At 45.9% G+C, this 16,170-nt stretch overlaps 1 protein-coding gene across 1 annotated transcript in view; it reads right to left on the bottom strand.

The window, feature by feature from the left end:
• The window catches only part of LOC144783314 (olfactomedin-4-like), a 66,554-nt gene extending 57,352 nt beyond the window's left edge, over positions 1–9,202 (bottom strand). The window contains exon 1 of the mRNA XM_078662353.1: positions 9,117–9,202. Coding sequence (XP_078518479.1) covers positions 9,117–9,173 — 57 coding nt within the window. The 5' untranslated portion in view covers positions 9,174–9,202. The remainder of the gene's footprint in view (positions 1–9,116) is intronic.
• Between the last annotated feature and the right edge of the window lie 6,968 nt (positions 9,203–16,170).

The raw sequence follows: 16,170 nt of genomic DNA, 5'->3' as shown, positions 1-16,170 counted from the left end.
CGCAGCGGGTGCGCCGATTGTGCGCCGAAGGCGCTCCAAAGGTAAGCCCGTCTGCGCCCGTCCGCGCCTGGACCGCGCCCAGTGCCAGGACCCCTGGCCCCCGAAGACCCCGACCGATCCGCCTGACGTACTCCGCCGCCACCCTCACCGCACTCAACACCGGCCGACTCCCAGATTGCCACCAAGCCACACCACGATGCACCTACGGACCCTTCAGCTGCCACGCCTGCAAATTCACCTGCATCCGGACCTGCCTCGCACCAGCACCCGCCAAGTCGACCTCCAGCAGCACCCACCTCAAGTGCATCCTGCTCAACACCCGCTCCGTCCACAGGCACGCCATCGAACTCTGGAACCTCCTAGACACCACAGCCCCAGACGTGGCCTTCCTCACTGAGACCTGGATGAACGCCTCTTCAGCTCCCGACATCGCCATCGCTATCCCAGAGGGCTACAAGATCGTCCGGAGGGACCGCAACGCCAACCAGGTGGGAGGAGGCATCGCCATCATCCACAAGAACACCATCCGTCTCACGACCAGCACCGACAACTCCCTGACCACTGCGGAACACCTGCATTTCCAGATCCACACCGACCCGAACACCACCCTCAGAGGCACCCTGATCTACCGACCCCCGGGACCACGCACACAATTCAGCGAGGACATCGCCGACTTCGTCAGCCCGCATGCCCTACCCTCCGCTGACTACATCCTCCTGGGGGACCTCAACTTCCACCTGGAGAACAACAACGACCGCAACACCAGCACCCTGCTCGACAACCTCGCCAATCTTGGACTCAAGCAGCTGGTGTCCACCCCCACCCACCTCGCCGGACACACACTCGACGCAGTCTTCTCTTCCAGCACAGACATCGACTTCAGCCACGCCACAGAGCTTCAATGGACGGACCACAGCTGCGTCCACTTTACCTTCAAGAGAACGAAGACCCACCACCACCAGCAACAGGCCGCCCGCAGAAGCTGGAACAAGATCACAGCAGACCAGCTCGCCACCTCCCTGAGCCAGCACCCTCCTGCCAGCTCAGCGAACCCCAGCCAGGCCGCCGACAACCTCACGAAGTGGATCAGCATCTGCGCGGACGAGCTCGCCCCGCTGAGGACCCCGCCCAACAGACCCGGCAGCAAGAAAGCCCCGTGGTTCACCGACGAACTCAAGAGCTCCAAGAAGAACTGCCGAGCCCTCGGGAAAGTCTGGAGAAGGGAACCCACACCGGACAACAGGACCACCTTCAAGCAGGCCACCCGAAAGCACCACCAGCTGATCCGCGCCGCCAAGAAAACTGCATTCAAGGACCGGCTGGACAACAACGCACACAACTGCAAAGAACTCTTCAACATCGTGAAAGAGCTATCCAACCCCAGCGCAGGAAACAACGACATCACCCCATCGCAAGACCTCTGCAACTCCCTCGCCTCATACTTCCACAACAAGATCGCGGACATACACAACAGCTTCAACAACCAACCAACGCACACCAAGACCGAACAACCACCCCCCACCACCACCCTCCACGCCTGGACCCCGATCAGCACCGAAGACACCATCCGCACGATGAACTCCATCCACTCCGGATCACCGACCGACCCCTGCCCTCACCACGTCTTCAACAAGGCCGACGCTGTCATCGCACCCCACCTGCGAGACATCATCAACACATCCTTCGACACCGCCACCTTCCCTGAGAGCTGGAAGCACGCCGAACTCAGCGCTCTACTCAAGAAACCCTCAGCGGACCCCACCGAACTCAAGAATTACCGCCCCATCTCGCTCCTACCGTTTCCAGCCAAAGTCATCGAGAAGACCGTCAACAAGCAGATGGCCGCCTTCCTCGAGACGAATGGATCCCTCGACCCCTCACAGTCCGGCTTCCGAGCCAATCACAGCACCGAGACCGCCCTCATAGCCGCCACCGATGACATCCGAGCCCTGATGGACAACGGAGAAACAGTGGCCCTCATCCTCCTAGACCTCTCCGCGGCATTCGACACGGTCTGCCACCGCACCCTAGTACAGCGCCTCAGCAACGTCGGAATCCAGGACAAGGCGCTGGAATGGATCATCTCCTTCCTCGACGGAAGAACACAGAGAGTCCGCCTACCACCGTACAAGTCAGAGGCCACCGAAGTCATCTGCGGCATCCCCCAAGGATCCTCACTGAGCCCCACCCTCTTCAACGTCTACATGAGCCCCCTCGCGGCCATCGCACGCCAACACAACCTCAGCATAATCTCCTACGCCGACGACACCCAGCTGATCCTCTCCCTGACCAACGACCCCGCCGCCGCCAGAGCCAACCTGCACGAAGGGATGAAAGAGGTAGCCGAGTGGATGACGACCAGCCGCCTGAAACTGAACTCGGACAAGACGGAGGTCCTCATCCTGGGCTCTTCACCCTCCGCCTGGGACGACTCCTGGTGGCCCCCCGCCCTGGGCACCGCACCCAAACCGACAGACCATGCACGCAACCTGGGCTTCATCCTGGACTCCTCCCTCTCCATGACCAGGCAAGTCAACAACGTCTCCTCGGCGTGCTTCAACATCCTACGCATGCTACGGAAGATCTTCTGGTGGATCCCCACCGAGACCAGGAAGACCGTCACCCAGGCCCTCGTCACTAGCCGACTGGACTACGGCAACGCCCTCTACGCCGGTACCACCGCCAAGCTCCAGAAGAGACTCCAGCGAATCCAGAACGCCTCAGCCAGACTCATCCTCGACATCCCACGAACCAGCCACATCTCCGGACATCTGAGAGACCTTCACTGGCTCCCCGTCAACAAAAGAATCACCTTCCGCCTCCTCACCCACGCACACAAAGCCCTACACGACCAAGGCCCAAGCTACCTCAACAGCCGAATCAACTTCTACGCTCCCAAACGCCACCTCCGATCAGCCAACCACGCCCTCGCCGCCGTCCCCCGCATCCGAAGAGCGACTACAGGAGGAAGGTCCTTCTCCTACCTGGCCGCCAAGACCTGGAACTCCCTCCCGATCGACCTGCGCCTGACCCAAGACCATCTCTCCTTCAGGAAGAAGCTGAAGACCTGGCTGTTCGAGCAGTAGCGGCACCCCCCCTCCCCCAGCGCCTTGAGACCCTACGGGTATGTAGTGCGCTCTATAAATGTCATTGATTGATTGATTTGTGTAGTGTAGTCTAGTGTTTTAGGGTTTAGAGTAGTGTCGGGTGGGTCGTGCAGGGGAATGTTTCAGTGTAGGGACCGGACTGGGGGTAGGGGCAGGGTCGTGTTGGGTGTAGTGCTTTAGGGTTTAGGGTAGTGTTGTAGTGTTAGTGCAGTGTAGTGTTTTAGGGTTTAGAGTAGTGTCGGGGGGTCATGCAGGAAAGTGTTTCAGTGTAGGGACTGGAATGGGGGTAGGGTCATGCATGGGGTAGTGTTTAAGGGTTTAGGGTAGTGTCGGGGGGTTGTGCAGGGTAGTGTAGTGTTATTGTAGAGAGAGAACTGGTGGTCGGGGAAGGGTTATGCAGGGGTACTATATTAGTGTTTAGGGTAGGGTAGGGTAGAGTCACTTACCTTGCAAACTTTTACCATGGGTATAGCTTTACCACGTATGCATTTGCGTTGTAATGGCATGCGTGGAAAAGGCATAGTTGTGGTAAAATGTTGCAATGTAATGGCATGTCGTTGTCATTGACATCGCGTAGTAATACCCAGGTTGTAATGGCACGTGTGGTATTGGTATGCTATGTAATGACATACATCCAACTCTTTTTTTTATTTACAAATGAGTAACTGACTCGGTCACTCACATCTAGTATTACTTGCCCTTTCACCAAACTCCAATAGGCTTCCTTCAGAGTTGTGCAACTTCCTTGTATAATAGGGTGTTGTTTTGGCAAAAGTAGCTATTTTTTAAGGATTTGAAAAAAGTTCCATGGTGTAGCAAAGTTCAATGAGCGCTAATGTAAATAAGGCAAATGGGTCTGCTGCACTCTGATCGGATAGTACAATATGGACAGATATGGGGAGCAGGGGCCGACCATTTTTCTGGGTCTTGATGACACCACATGTGCAAATTTACCTTTGAAAATAAAAGTCACAATCTATGCAAATGTCCCATTTAGCATTATCTAGGCCTGCCTCTATTTGTCTTACTACATATTTCAGTTTCTTCTAGACACTACGCCACTAACAAAATTGACAGAGCAAATTGTGTTTTAGAACAGGAGCAAATGGGGTTTGTGCTGAGTTCTCAATTCCTAGACCAAAAAAACAGCACAGGCCGAGCTTACAACATAAGATACTGCTGCTTTGTAGAAATAAACCAGCCTGTCTGTTTTACCCATAGCCAGGGCTTTAACTGGGATGAAAAAACTGGGGGGGGTCTCTCAAAGGGGCATGGCCAATGTAATTTAAAATTATGTATGCTAAAAATCTGTGCTTAACATAATGTGCCGCTCAACTGGTATTAGCGGTTTCTGTCATTGCATCCAGATATATATTGCCGCAAATGACATTATACCTACAACAAGCCAGGATTATTGGCTTTGTCAATGGTTGTTAGTTACATAAGATGAACAAGCAACAACTATGGCTTTGTTGTATATAACGAAAATGCTTCAATTCTGAAATTATGAATATGTGAAAGTACTAAAACGAGTCTCTTTGGTTACATCAAAGGCAGTGAAGAGAGTCACTGCTGCAGAGTTAAGATTTTTTTTTTCCACACTGAGGGTGAGGGCGAAAATGGATAGTCCGATAGGGACCCGTCTAAGTACCTGCTGTTTGGAAATACCAGCGCTGAGCATCGGCAGGACCCGGCCCACTTAAAGCCCTGCCCATAGCCTCACAAACACGAGCCCATAGATCTCATGCCATGTGGCCTTATATTCAGTCAGTCCTGATTTGTTAGCCGCCAGCCCTCAAAATGCTGGAGTATATAGACACATCTTTATAATGGTGAAAATTAAATTGCTAAATTCGAGAATCTAGCTAACTAAAAACTAATGCTTTCTTGGTGGTGATCTTCTTAAAAATGGGATTTCCTGTCCACTCCGCGACAGAGCTCAGGGAGGAAGACTGACACAAGCATCACTGCCATTTGTATATTGCCAATTGGAAATCAGGCAAACCGGAAATGTCTGCACCGCCCTTACAAATATAGAAGCACTGTTGAAAAGTGCTGCTACCATCAAATAAATGAATGGTAACCCTGTTGGGGAGAGTTGAGTAGTACAGCAGCCCAGAGCAAAGGTTTTGTTATCGTCAATAAAACGCAGCAGATCCCCAGAGATATCCCCCTGGAAGAACATCAAGCTTTCTGAAATGAATCTGCATTTATCTATAAAAGTATGGCAGGGCTGCTGGGATGTGGTGCAAATGCTTACGAAAAATAAAGCAGCACTGCACAACAGAGTTGGCTCCTGTATCATTAGAGGTTTGGTAGCCCTGCTGAGAGGTTGCCAACGTGATCAGTTTCCAACCTAAATGCACATGCACAGACTATCCTGTCATCAAGTAACCATTTACTTTTTTAGGAGGAGTAACACTTGTTTTGCAGCTGGATTCCTTATTTTGCTCTGTTTGACGCTGTTGCCTCCTAGTCTTTCTTTACAATATGCAGAAAAGGAAACCATTTAAAAAGGGCCTCCCTTCTTCCTCTAACTGCATTTCTTGCAACATGGGACTAGCTGTGTAGGGTTTGACAGGCACTACATTGCACCAAATATTCATACTTAAACCTTTGTATGCTTATAATAGAAAGGGAAAGTGCCTAGTTATTAATCCGTCAGTTATGGCCTGGTGGAGTAATGCACGTTATTATCTACTTTAAAAATATCAGGTGATCAGACATCTGTGTGACAAGCGGTAGCACAATCTGCAGCCATCTTTTCTAAACATGTCTACACATATTAAGTGGATTTATTCTTTCTGTGATGATGGCAACTGATATGATTTGTCCTGTGTATGTGTTCTTCATGGGGGATTGAATGACATGGTGGCAGATCCTTCTCCCACCTCGCCACCAAGACCTGGAACACCCTCCCCACCAACCTACTGCTGACCTTCAGAAGACTCCTCAAGACCTGGCTCTTCGATCACTAGCAGCACTACCCTCCCCCCGCCCCCCAGCGCCTAGAGACCCTCTCGGGTATATAGTGCGCTTTATAAGTGTCATGATTGATTGATAAATATTCAATATTTCTTACAATTTCTGAGGTATGAGAGAAATCTCATTCACCTTATGACGATGAAATAAAGGATTAAAGTGAATTGACATTACACCAAGTGGAAAATGTGCCAAATCCCTGGAGGTCGATTATCCCACTACCTGGAAGGGGCATTGGGAAGAGGTCCAGGAAGTGCTGTTTATTGTACATGTAAGGCAAAAGCCTTCCCTCCTTGCTCATTCACAATGAAGGTCAAACCCAGAAAGCATTTCTCCAGCTCTACCATGGGCCATGGCAGTAGTTAATTGGGAAGTCTGAATAAACTTTATGTTGTCTCATGAGGCTTGGATAAGCAAACAGGGTGTGAAATGGGGCTTTGAAGCAGGTCTGATACATGGAGTCTTTCCTCGGCCCTTTTGGATTAAATTTCATTAGCACTTTCTGAGGAAATGGAGTGCATTACATGGGGCGGTTGTGCGACCTCACCATGTAATACACTTACCAGCCCCTTTAAATAAGAGTAGAGAAGTAGAGATATCCTATGTTATTAAAGCACTGGTCACATCTCAATCACTATTGCTCCTGATAATTTATAAAATGTCTTTGTAGAGATATGTTAATTGTTCTTCCAAAGTAAGGTATGAACATTAAAAATCTTATTATCTGTTATAAACAAGTTTTTGTTCGCATTTTTAAACAGCACCATAGTACCCCTCCCTTCACACCTGCCCGTCACCCTGTATCCCGCTACAGCACAGCACATTCTAATGAGCGACTTTTATGGGCCATTTGAAATCTGCATCACCTCCCAGTCCATAGTAGTCCGACCATTTGTCCCACATCCGAGCATGTTTCTGTGAACAACCTTGCGCCCTGTAGATGGTCTCCTACAACTTGGAAGACCAATCCATTGCCCTTCGCCATTCAGAGATAGTGGGTGGAGTTGGGGAGCTCCATTTCCGCACAATGTTGCGCTTGGCCTGGGCTGGTGCAACACCCACCAATGTCTGCTCACCACAGTTACCTCCTATATCTGCCACGTTCCCCAGGAAAAAACATTATGGGTGTGAGGTCAATGTGTCTCCCCAGCACCCATGTCAGTGTAAAAATCTTAGGGCAGATTTACAAGCCCCTTGCGCCACTTTTGCGTCACTTTTCCCATGTTAAAAGTGACGCAAAAGTGGTGCAAGGGGCTTGTAAAACTGCCCCCTTATTTTTTTGTATGCCCTGTTGTTAATCATTTGTGACATGCACCTATAATATACAGGCTGGAGCCTTGTTGCTCAAGCCCCAATACCGAAGGCGAACCAATGATATTTTAAGGGATCCCTTAATTACCTTTGAAGACTGAACTGTGGGACACTGGCCAACAGGTCATTCCACCCTTACCATAGTCACATCCTGCTTCTGATGATGTGTTCCTAGAGTAAGTACTTTTAATTGTCAGCACTGAAAGAAGCTCAAAAGTGCCTAAAATGTAAAATTTGCCTTAGGTGTTCCCATAATAACATCCCTTTAGTGGAGAACCCTCAAACCCACGGTAATGTTTTTAAATAGTTGGCATACAAAGTGCACTTGCCCCATCACCATTCCCCATCTCATAGAATCGCCTTGAGTCAGTTTTGGTCTTCACAGTGTAAACGTTTATTAACTTACAGCTCCGGCCAATTACTCCATTGGCCTCTCTTTTACTTATTTGTGACCATCCTTTAATATATTTTGGTTCAAAACACCACAGCACTCCAAATAACTGTAAAGATTATACATTTTCATGTTATACATTTTCATGCTTGACCTTCGGGCTGTGCCAGCTGGCCACAACCAAGATAGCCTGCTCTCCTTTAGGCTGAATGCCCCACGGTCAACAGAGCCGCAGGTAAATAATCTGTCACCTCTTGTGACAACCACTGGCTTCCTGGGTAGAGCCAGAGAGTCCGGAGCCACCAGCAGGTCAGCACCCTCTCTCGCCAGCCCGGAGCCCTGATAGACTTACTTCAAGACCTGTTCCGGGGCCAAAAGTGCCACCGACAAACGGAGTCCCTGTCATTTCTCTTGCCCAGGACCCCACCTAACCTAAGCGCTGCCTTCAGGGATGGGTGGGTGGGCAACTCCAACGCGACCTCCGACCCCGAGCCAGGAAAGTGGACAAAGAGGGCGAAGGTACTGCCCCCTTGGCTTTTAAACCCCCCGCCAAACGCGAAATACTTCCTGGGTCATCCTACGCCTCCCCTGACGCTCTTCCGGTCTGCTTGCTGTTGTGTCCCCCTTCCGGGTCTACCGACCCGGAAGGGATTCCTTACTCTGCCAGGGCCCTTTGCTGCCACTAAAGGCGCCACGCCCCCTAGGTGGGGTGGCGCCCCTCATTTTATGAAGTTTTGCCCATGTTCCTTCCCCAATGTTATTTTTAAAATGCACAGTGTGCCACTCATTTTTCAAAGTCCTCCCTCACACAAATTGAAATTTCGATCCCTTTGTAAACAAGAGTTTGCACAGGAAGCGGAATTTAGTCAACTACATTTGTAACGAAGGCGAATATGTACCACACTTTTCCCCAAAAATCGATGTTAAAACTTTTATTCCATTGTACAATTCTATCCAGCCTCGACCTATGTTTTATCGACAATGTGTTTTTAGTTCTCCACTTTTTACCAGATACGAATTGGAGTCAAGCATAGCAGAATGCCATTTTTTTAAAAAAAAAGACAAGTGCAAATGTTACTGTTAAAAAACACTTTCAGAAGATTCGATGCAATCGTTTTTCGCACAGTTCAGCGAGCCATGGCTACCTTTCCAAATGCAAGGGGAGATAAACAATAATAACTTACAATATGGAAACTGGATTTTAAACAGAAGCCCATGAGTATCTGCTATGCTGGCATTTATACACCTCCCCAGAGCCACAGCAAACAAACACCCATCAAGAAACCATAAGAGCCCAAGACTTTGCTGTAGTCTTAAATACTCACTGGAGGAGTGAATTGGCCTTGCACAAGGGTCGCTGTAAGGAGAAGGCACAGCAGCATCTTGAGAGATTCTTCATAAGTGGCATCTATTTGGACATCCAACCCCCTTTTATAGGACACATGCTGGACTGTGGGAGGGCATAAAGCCACTCTGGCACATGATTAAACCGGAGCAGGAAGGGGCAGTTTCCAGGTTTCCAGATAGTGAGGCTTACTAATGGCTAGCCCTATCTTCATAAGATAAGTGAATTGGGGCACCATCAGCAAAAATCCAATACTGCCCTCAACCAAATCCTTCTCTAGATCCTGCCCCATATCATTTCCATGACAGGCCTAGGACTAATGACCCAGGGCGTTCCTACTTGTTGGGTGTTGCAAGTATGTATTATAGAAACTAATTATGGGGAGAAGCAGCAATATGGCAATCGTTATTTAAAAAGGAAATGTATTCTTCGATTTCTTTTGCAGATTACTGCAGTTTAAGTGAAGGGTTATCTTTTTGTATTTGCAACTGCACCTTGCATTAGAATCAATATCGGAGCAACTATAAAACTACATTTAACGTCTTTTAGCATATTTGAGGATTAAAAAAAAAGCATGAAAAGTGTTAAAAATCACACCATAGAACAATATTTAATATTTCGTTTTACATAAAGGTTTTACCGAAATATTGATGTATTATATTTATAATTTAATTAGAAAATTATTTTTGCAATTGTGTAAAAACATACTAAAGATATTACAAAAGATGTTGTACTGTTCTTTAAGAAAGTCAATGTGATTTTGTGATAGCATTCATGAATGAGATGGGAAGAAGCTGCTAAAGTCCTGTCAATTACACGAACATCTATTGCAAATGTGAAATCTCAGAAGGAGACATTCAAGAGGCAGAAAACAGAAGCAAAATTGAATATGTCTACTTTGCCTTCTTTGTTATATGTTCAATACATATTTGGAAACCTCAAAAGATCATTAGAATATTGGAATGTTGAAAGCTCCACTGAATACAATGAACCGGCTCAGGGCCTATAATGGCGGTCGAGACTTTCAGCGCCAACATTCCAATACGTGTCCTTTTTCTCCTTGCTTATTTTAGAACATTCTCCCCTCAATGAGTGAAATGTTCTAATAGCATTCAAATCCACTGCCTCAGGCTATAACAGTTTAAAAAAGGCACTCTCCATCCATTAACGTCAATTTACTAAAAGGTCAGGGATAGCAGAAGTGAAGTCACACACCATTTTACATTTATGTTCGCTAAAATTACACATGCTTAAACATACATACACAATCATACATACACACACTCTCTGTCACATAAACACACTCTTACCTGCACGAATTCACACAACATGTATTTAAAAGTACTTGATGCTTACCTCAGCATCCAGGGAATGTCATATTCTAGCCAATTGTACTCTGTTTTTTTTTTACACTAATAGTGAATCTTATCATTCACTATTAGTGTAATAAAAAAAATTGACAAAAAAACAAGGTGATTGGTGTCTCATCCGATGTCCATAAGGACGAGCTGCCCCTGTTTTTGCTACCTCTGAGGTCAGGTATTGCAAAATGCAGTTCCATGGTGCTCAAGGGTCACTCAGATCAAAACCCTTCTCTCTTCCTGTGGGGCCCTTCAGGGTTCCTCATTAAGCCCCACACTATTCAATATTTATGTTACCCCATTAGCCAAATCTATTTAACCATTTGGTCTTCAGGTCATCTCTTGTGCTGACGATACACAGATAATTGATCACAGATCATTGATCATTGTGTCAATGTCAGAGGATGTATCGGTGAGGGACATCAATTTTAATAACTTTTTTAAAGCAAATGTCACCAGGAGGAAGGAAAATTATGTTAAGCTGAACATTAACCCCTTCACTGCGGGGGTAATTCTCCCGCTGTGCTGGGGGGAGGGGGGCACGCACAGCGCCCCCATGCTCATGACGAGGCTCGTCATGAGCCACGGCGCTCCTGTGCTCATGACGAGCTGAGCTCGTCACAGGTGCACTGGCTCCCGTGGAACGCTCAGCACAGCAGAGGAATTCTTCCCGCACCTGAGCGTTCCACGGGCCATGACGAGCTGAGCTCGTCATGAGCACCAGAGCGCCGTGGCTCATGACGAGCTTCATGAGCATGGGAGGGGTTAGTAAGACAGAGGTGATCATCTTTGGAAGTCAACCTTCTATTTGGACCTGAAACTGGTGGCCCGAATACTTGTAAATTTTGCTTTTACTGGTAAAAACTGCAAAAAATCTTAGTGTCATTCATGACTGACTCTCCATTGACGTCCTGGGAAACAGAACAATATCCTCCGATTTCAACTTGATCAGAATATTGCAGAAAGTAATTCAGCATATTCCACAGCCTGAGTGCAAGACAAAAGTAGTGGTGCTAATACTGTTTAGGAATGATTATTGTAATGCCTTCCCCCTGAATATTAACAAGTTCTCCATCAAAAAACTGCAAACTGCACAAAACACAGCAGCAATGCTCCTCTTAGACCTCCCCAGGCATCAGTCGGTGGCTGATGAATTAGTAAAGCTCCCCTAGTTGCCCATTACTAAGCGAGTCAACTTTAAAGCCTTATGTATTGCACACAAGGCATTACATAGATCAGGACACCGGGCTATTAGAGCCAAATTTCACTGGTACTAACCAGCAAGACTATTACACTCTACTAAGAATAAACTGCTGTCTACTCCTACATTTTGGAAGGCGAGATGGGAGGAAGATCCTTTTCGGTAGCCACAGCCAAACTGTGGAATTCTCTTCCACACTATCTAAGTGCTATAGAACAACATCTCCATTTTTAGAAAGACTTTAGAAACTTGGCTATTCTCTCTGTAGATTGATCTTAATTTCTTCTGAATGCTTCTATTCCCCAGCCTCTAGATTGTTTACATGGCTCACAGCGTCTTGACGCCAATTGGTATTTTAGCACTACATAAAGTTATTTTAATTTCATTTCATTTCAAGGGACAATCCAGGGGTCACAGCTGTGACCACTGGTGACCCCTGAGTGATGTCCATGTCTCCATCATTACATGCTCTCACCTGTGGCTCGGGCCTATAACTCTGGTCCAGGTCCTTAATGTTACAGCCCTTGGCAGTGGGTATAAGGTTTAATCATTGCTGTTGCAAACACCACATGACTGTGCCCAGTATTACATGCTGACACCAATATACACATTGATTATAGGAGAGCTACCAAAATAGTGAGCGCACTAGGCAGACTGCATGAATCTGTTGAAAAATATATACTTTTAAAAGTGATAGAGCAAGCTCTGCTCTGTTTTGTCATGAACTTCTGTAGTCATGTCGGCTTAACAAAGAGGCCAGCAAACTTCACCATCACTCAAAATATGATTTTTTTGTACACACAAAAACACAAGGCACTAATTTGAATGAGGAAAACCCCACCAGAGAGTTGAATGTCCTTTGTTTGTAAAAGGAGGTGGGGCTCTGAATTCTATCTAGTAGCAAAATGCCTATTTTTGCTCAGACACCCCCATTTTATGGGATTATTGCCGTTGTTTTTTGGACTCTCTACACTAGGGCGTTGCTTGTTTACTGGGGGGGGGGGGCTGCTAATCAGGCTCCAGTCCATGTGCTCTAACCCTAAAAACTTGGATTTATTTAAAATCATAATTTACACATCTAACTTACCTATGTGTCCCTAGTATATGGTACATAGTGTAGCCGGGGCCTGTAAGTTAAAAGTTGCTAGGGGACTGCAGCACCTATTGTGCATCCACTAAAATGACAAGGCAAAACAAGTCTTCAAGCATGCCCCTGCAGCCTGAGTGTGCAGTTTAAAACTTCAAACTTGACCTGGCAAAATACATATATTGGCATGCCTAAACCTACCTTTTTAATACTTATAAATTACCACCAAGGTGTGCCCTAAATGCCCAGGGCAGGGTGCATGGTATTTAAATTTAGGACAAGTGTACTTACGTTTTGCATGCAGTGGCTGTGAAAAATCTCCAAAGTAATTTTTCAGTATGGCAAGGCTGGTTCTCTCAGCACTGGGTTACATAAAAACCCTTAACATGCATCAATTCAGTAATTAATAGTAATTTAAAATCCATATTAATGTTCAAGATGGATTTTAAATGACTATTTTGAAAATCCCACTTTTTGAAAGTTAGTATTCCTTTTTAAAGGGCACTTCTCTCGCGCTTCTAACTGTCGCACTGCGATATGGGAGATACTCCTTTGAAATGTCCAACCGATCCAAGTACTCCTTTGTAAACCTACGATACCAATGTATTTGTCCAATTCATAATTTTATGAATGTCCTTTACTCATATCATCACTACAGAGACAGTAAGATTGCACCTGAATGTTTTATTCAACTCTCCTTACACCAGCTGTATGCCCATCCAGGCTTTTAACTACAGCGCGAAAAGGTCAATCTTATTGTGAAGTAGACATGGTGTACTTTTACTCAATGCATTGGAAGCCGAATGGCTCATTGTCAGGGGTTTCTAAATCAAATAAAAGAAACAGCTCAGCTGACCATACAATGAAAACCCAATAGGCAACAAACAAAACCTAAAATTACATTCTGATTCCCAATGAAAACATACCTCTTTGACTCACCTTAATTACTCTCACCCCACTCCAAAAACAATTCTTGTGTTAACACTAAATTCTCCAATTCAAACCTCTCCCTACTCAACCCCTCTCACCCAACAATCCATTCGTTAAAAAACGTGCTCCTGATGTAAAGAATATCATGATAACACTTACTCACACATACACCCAATAATATTCCTCCCTCATACATGGAAACCCTCTCCTTCCCCACCTTTCCCTTTCACAGGAGTACTTGGATCAGTTGGACATTTCAAAGGGAGTATCTCCTATATCGCAGTGCGACAGTTAGGAGCGCGAGAGAAGTGCCCTTTAAAAAGGAATACTATTGTATTGGCTGTGACTTGGAGGCGATGCACAGCCAATGACACACTTACTAAAGAGTTTTTCAAGTTACAGTTTCAAATCTAGGGGAAGGAGTGCATCCTCAACATGTGTTTTTCTACTTTTAGAAAGTTGTCCTTTTTGTGGAAGGCAGAAGAAGGAGGACTGCCCCTGCTTTTAGTACTGTGGAGAGAAACCTCAATGGCTTGACCTGATCCCCACTTGTACCCAAGACAGAAGAATGGACTTCAAGGGCTAGGTGGCTAGCCTCCTGGTTAACTCCAGGATCATAAAAGCTGAAATAAACCAACGTCTCTGCTGAGCTCAGCTGTCCAGTTCCACCTGGATTTTCCCCAGACCCTGCTGGTGGCTCTGGGGAGATTGAGTCCTAACTTCCAAGCAGTGCCCAAGTGTTGGACCCTTGGCTGGTGTAAAAGTGTACTCTTTCCCCATCAAAAACTGCAAGACTGGACACTTAGAAACGTTTTCCAAACTTTCTGCCAAAAGGCTACCCCAGACAAGCCGCAGACACCGATACAGAACTGCTGGTTAAAGTCAACTTGCTGGCTTGTGCCTCTGAAAGGATCCACACTTCCAGAAAGGTTTCTAAGTCTGAATGTAAAGGACTTTACCGGCACCAACGTTGAGCAGCAACCGAACAATAACAATGCCTTCCGGGGCCCGAGCTTGGACTTCGCCTTCCTGGAGGTTTCCCGCATTCAACATCAGGAGCCTCGAACTTCCCTCCAGAGCCAAGGCTCCCACCAAGGTCCTACGCTTCAACCAGCCGCCATCAACTAGTCCCTCTTCGGATCCATCTGAGCTGCTGACTACCTCCTTGCCAAGGATTTTTGTCCAGTAAAGCAGCTAAGTCCAGAGGTAATCTTTACATTGGGATGAACCTGGTCCTTGTATGCTTTTGACTTTGACTCAGTCTACTGCAACCAGATACCAGTGGTTGGCGTTTTGCACATTTTGGTGCTAGAAACACCTAAAACTTTGAACAATCATATTTCTGGGTCCCTACATTGATTTGTATTGTTTTGGTGTCTATTTACTCCTTAAATTGTTCGCTATTGTTATAATTTGGAGTGGAGTTGTGATTGTGTTGTATTTTTTACTTTTTAACTGTTTTGATACTGACAAACGTTTTACATATTTCTTCTAAGTTAACCCTGCTTGCTCCGTGCTACATCAACCAAGGGTAATAAGGAATAGTGCATTTGTTACTTGAAGATGACTACCATCTACTTCAACTAATAATCCACTTTCTTCCACTCCTGCATCAATAAAAGTTTGAGTTGTTACATAAAATTGTTATTCACTGGTGTGTTGGTAAATCAAAATCCAAACATTCTCATGATTGAATACATCCAAATTGAATCATACACTCCATTCAGATAGTCACACTTCAGAAACGTTAATCCCTCACACTAATGTAGACCTAAGGTTGGAGGCTTGACCATTACAGGTACATCTATTCCATAGATAGTGGGGAGCAGTGAGCATCCATGCTTTTTAAGTCAAGTAAGTCATTGTAAAATGGATTCCTTTGAGTAATCATAGCAGTAGAGTTTACTGAGTGACAGGGAAATATTTTCTTAAAAGGTGGCTTTATAACAGTTCTTGAGCTGGAACTGAAAACAAATTGACTGGCACTGGTTCATGTCTTTGGTGTTAAGTTAAAGCAGTGCTTGTTGAAAACATCTTTTACCACCCTATTTTATAAGTCAATGATATAATTTTAAATTGTGTTCCTTAGGGTAAGCAAAGCAGTAGAGTTTACTGAGCTCAGGAAAATAGTTTCTTAGATGGTATCCTGGTACCTGTTCTTGGATTGGTTCTGAAAAACAATTTGATTGGCGTTGTTTCATGTCCTTGGTTAAACCAGTGCTTTATGCAATCAACTTTTACCACCCTATTATGAAAGCAGTTTTCCAGAGGTGTGTCAACCATGTTTGTGCATACGTGTTGTGTAGCATTTTGTTGTTATGGTGATATGTTCTGTAGTTTTTTTGTCATGTCTTAGTAATACATTATTGCAATTTGATGTATTGAAGTGTGGTTGCAGTGCTGCGTTCTATTATCTGTTTTGTTGTGTTGTGTGCTGTTATATTTTGATGGTGTT

Source organism: Lissotriton helveticus, chromosome 9 (genome assembly GCF_964261635.1).
Source record: "Lissotriton helveticus chromosome 9, aLisHel1.1, whole genome shotgun sequence".
Lineage (NCBI taxonomy): Eukaryota > Metazoa > Chordata > Amphibia > Caudata > Salamandridae > Lissotriton > Lissotriton helveticus.
Note: the sequence above shows the minus strand (reverse complement) of the source record. Positions and strands in the feature narration are given on the sequence as shown.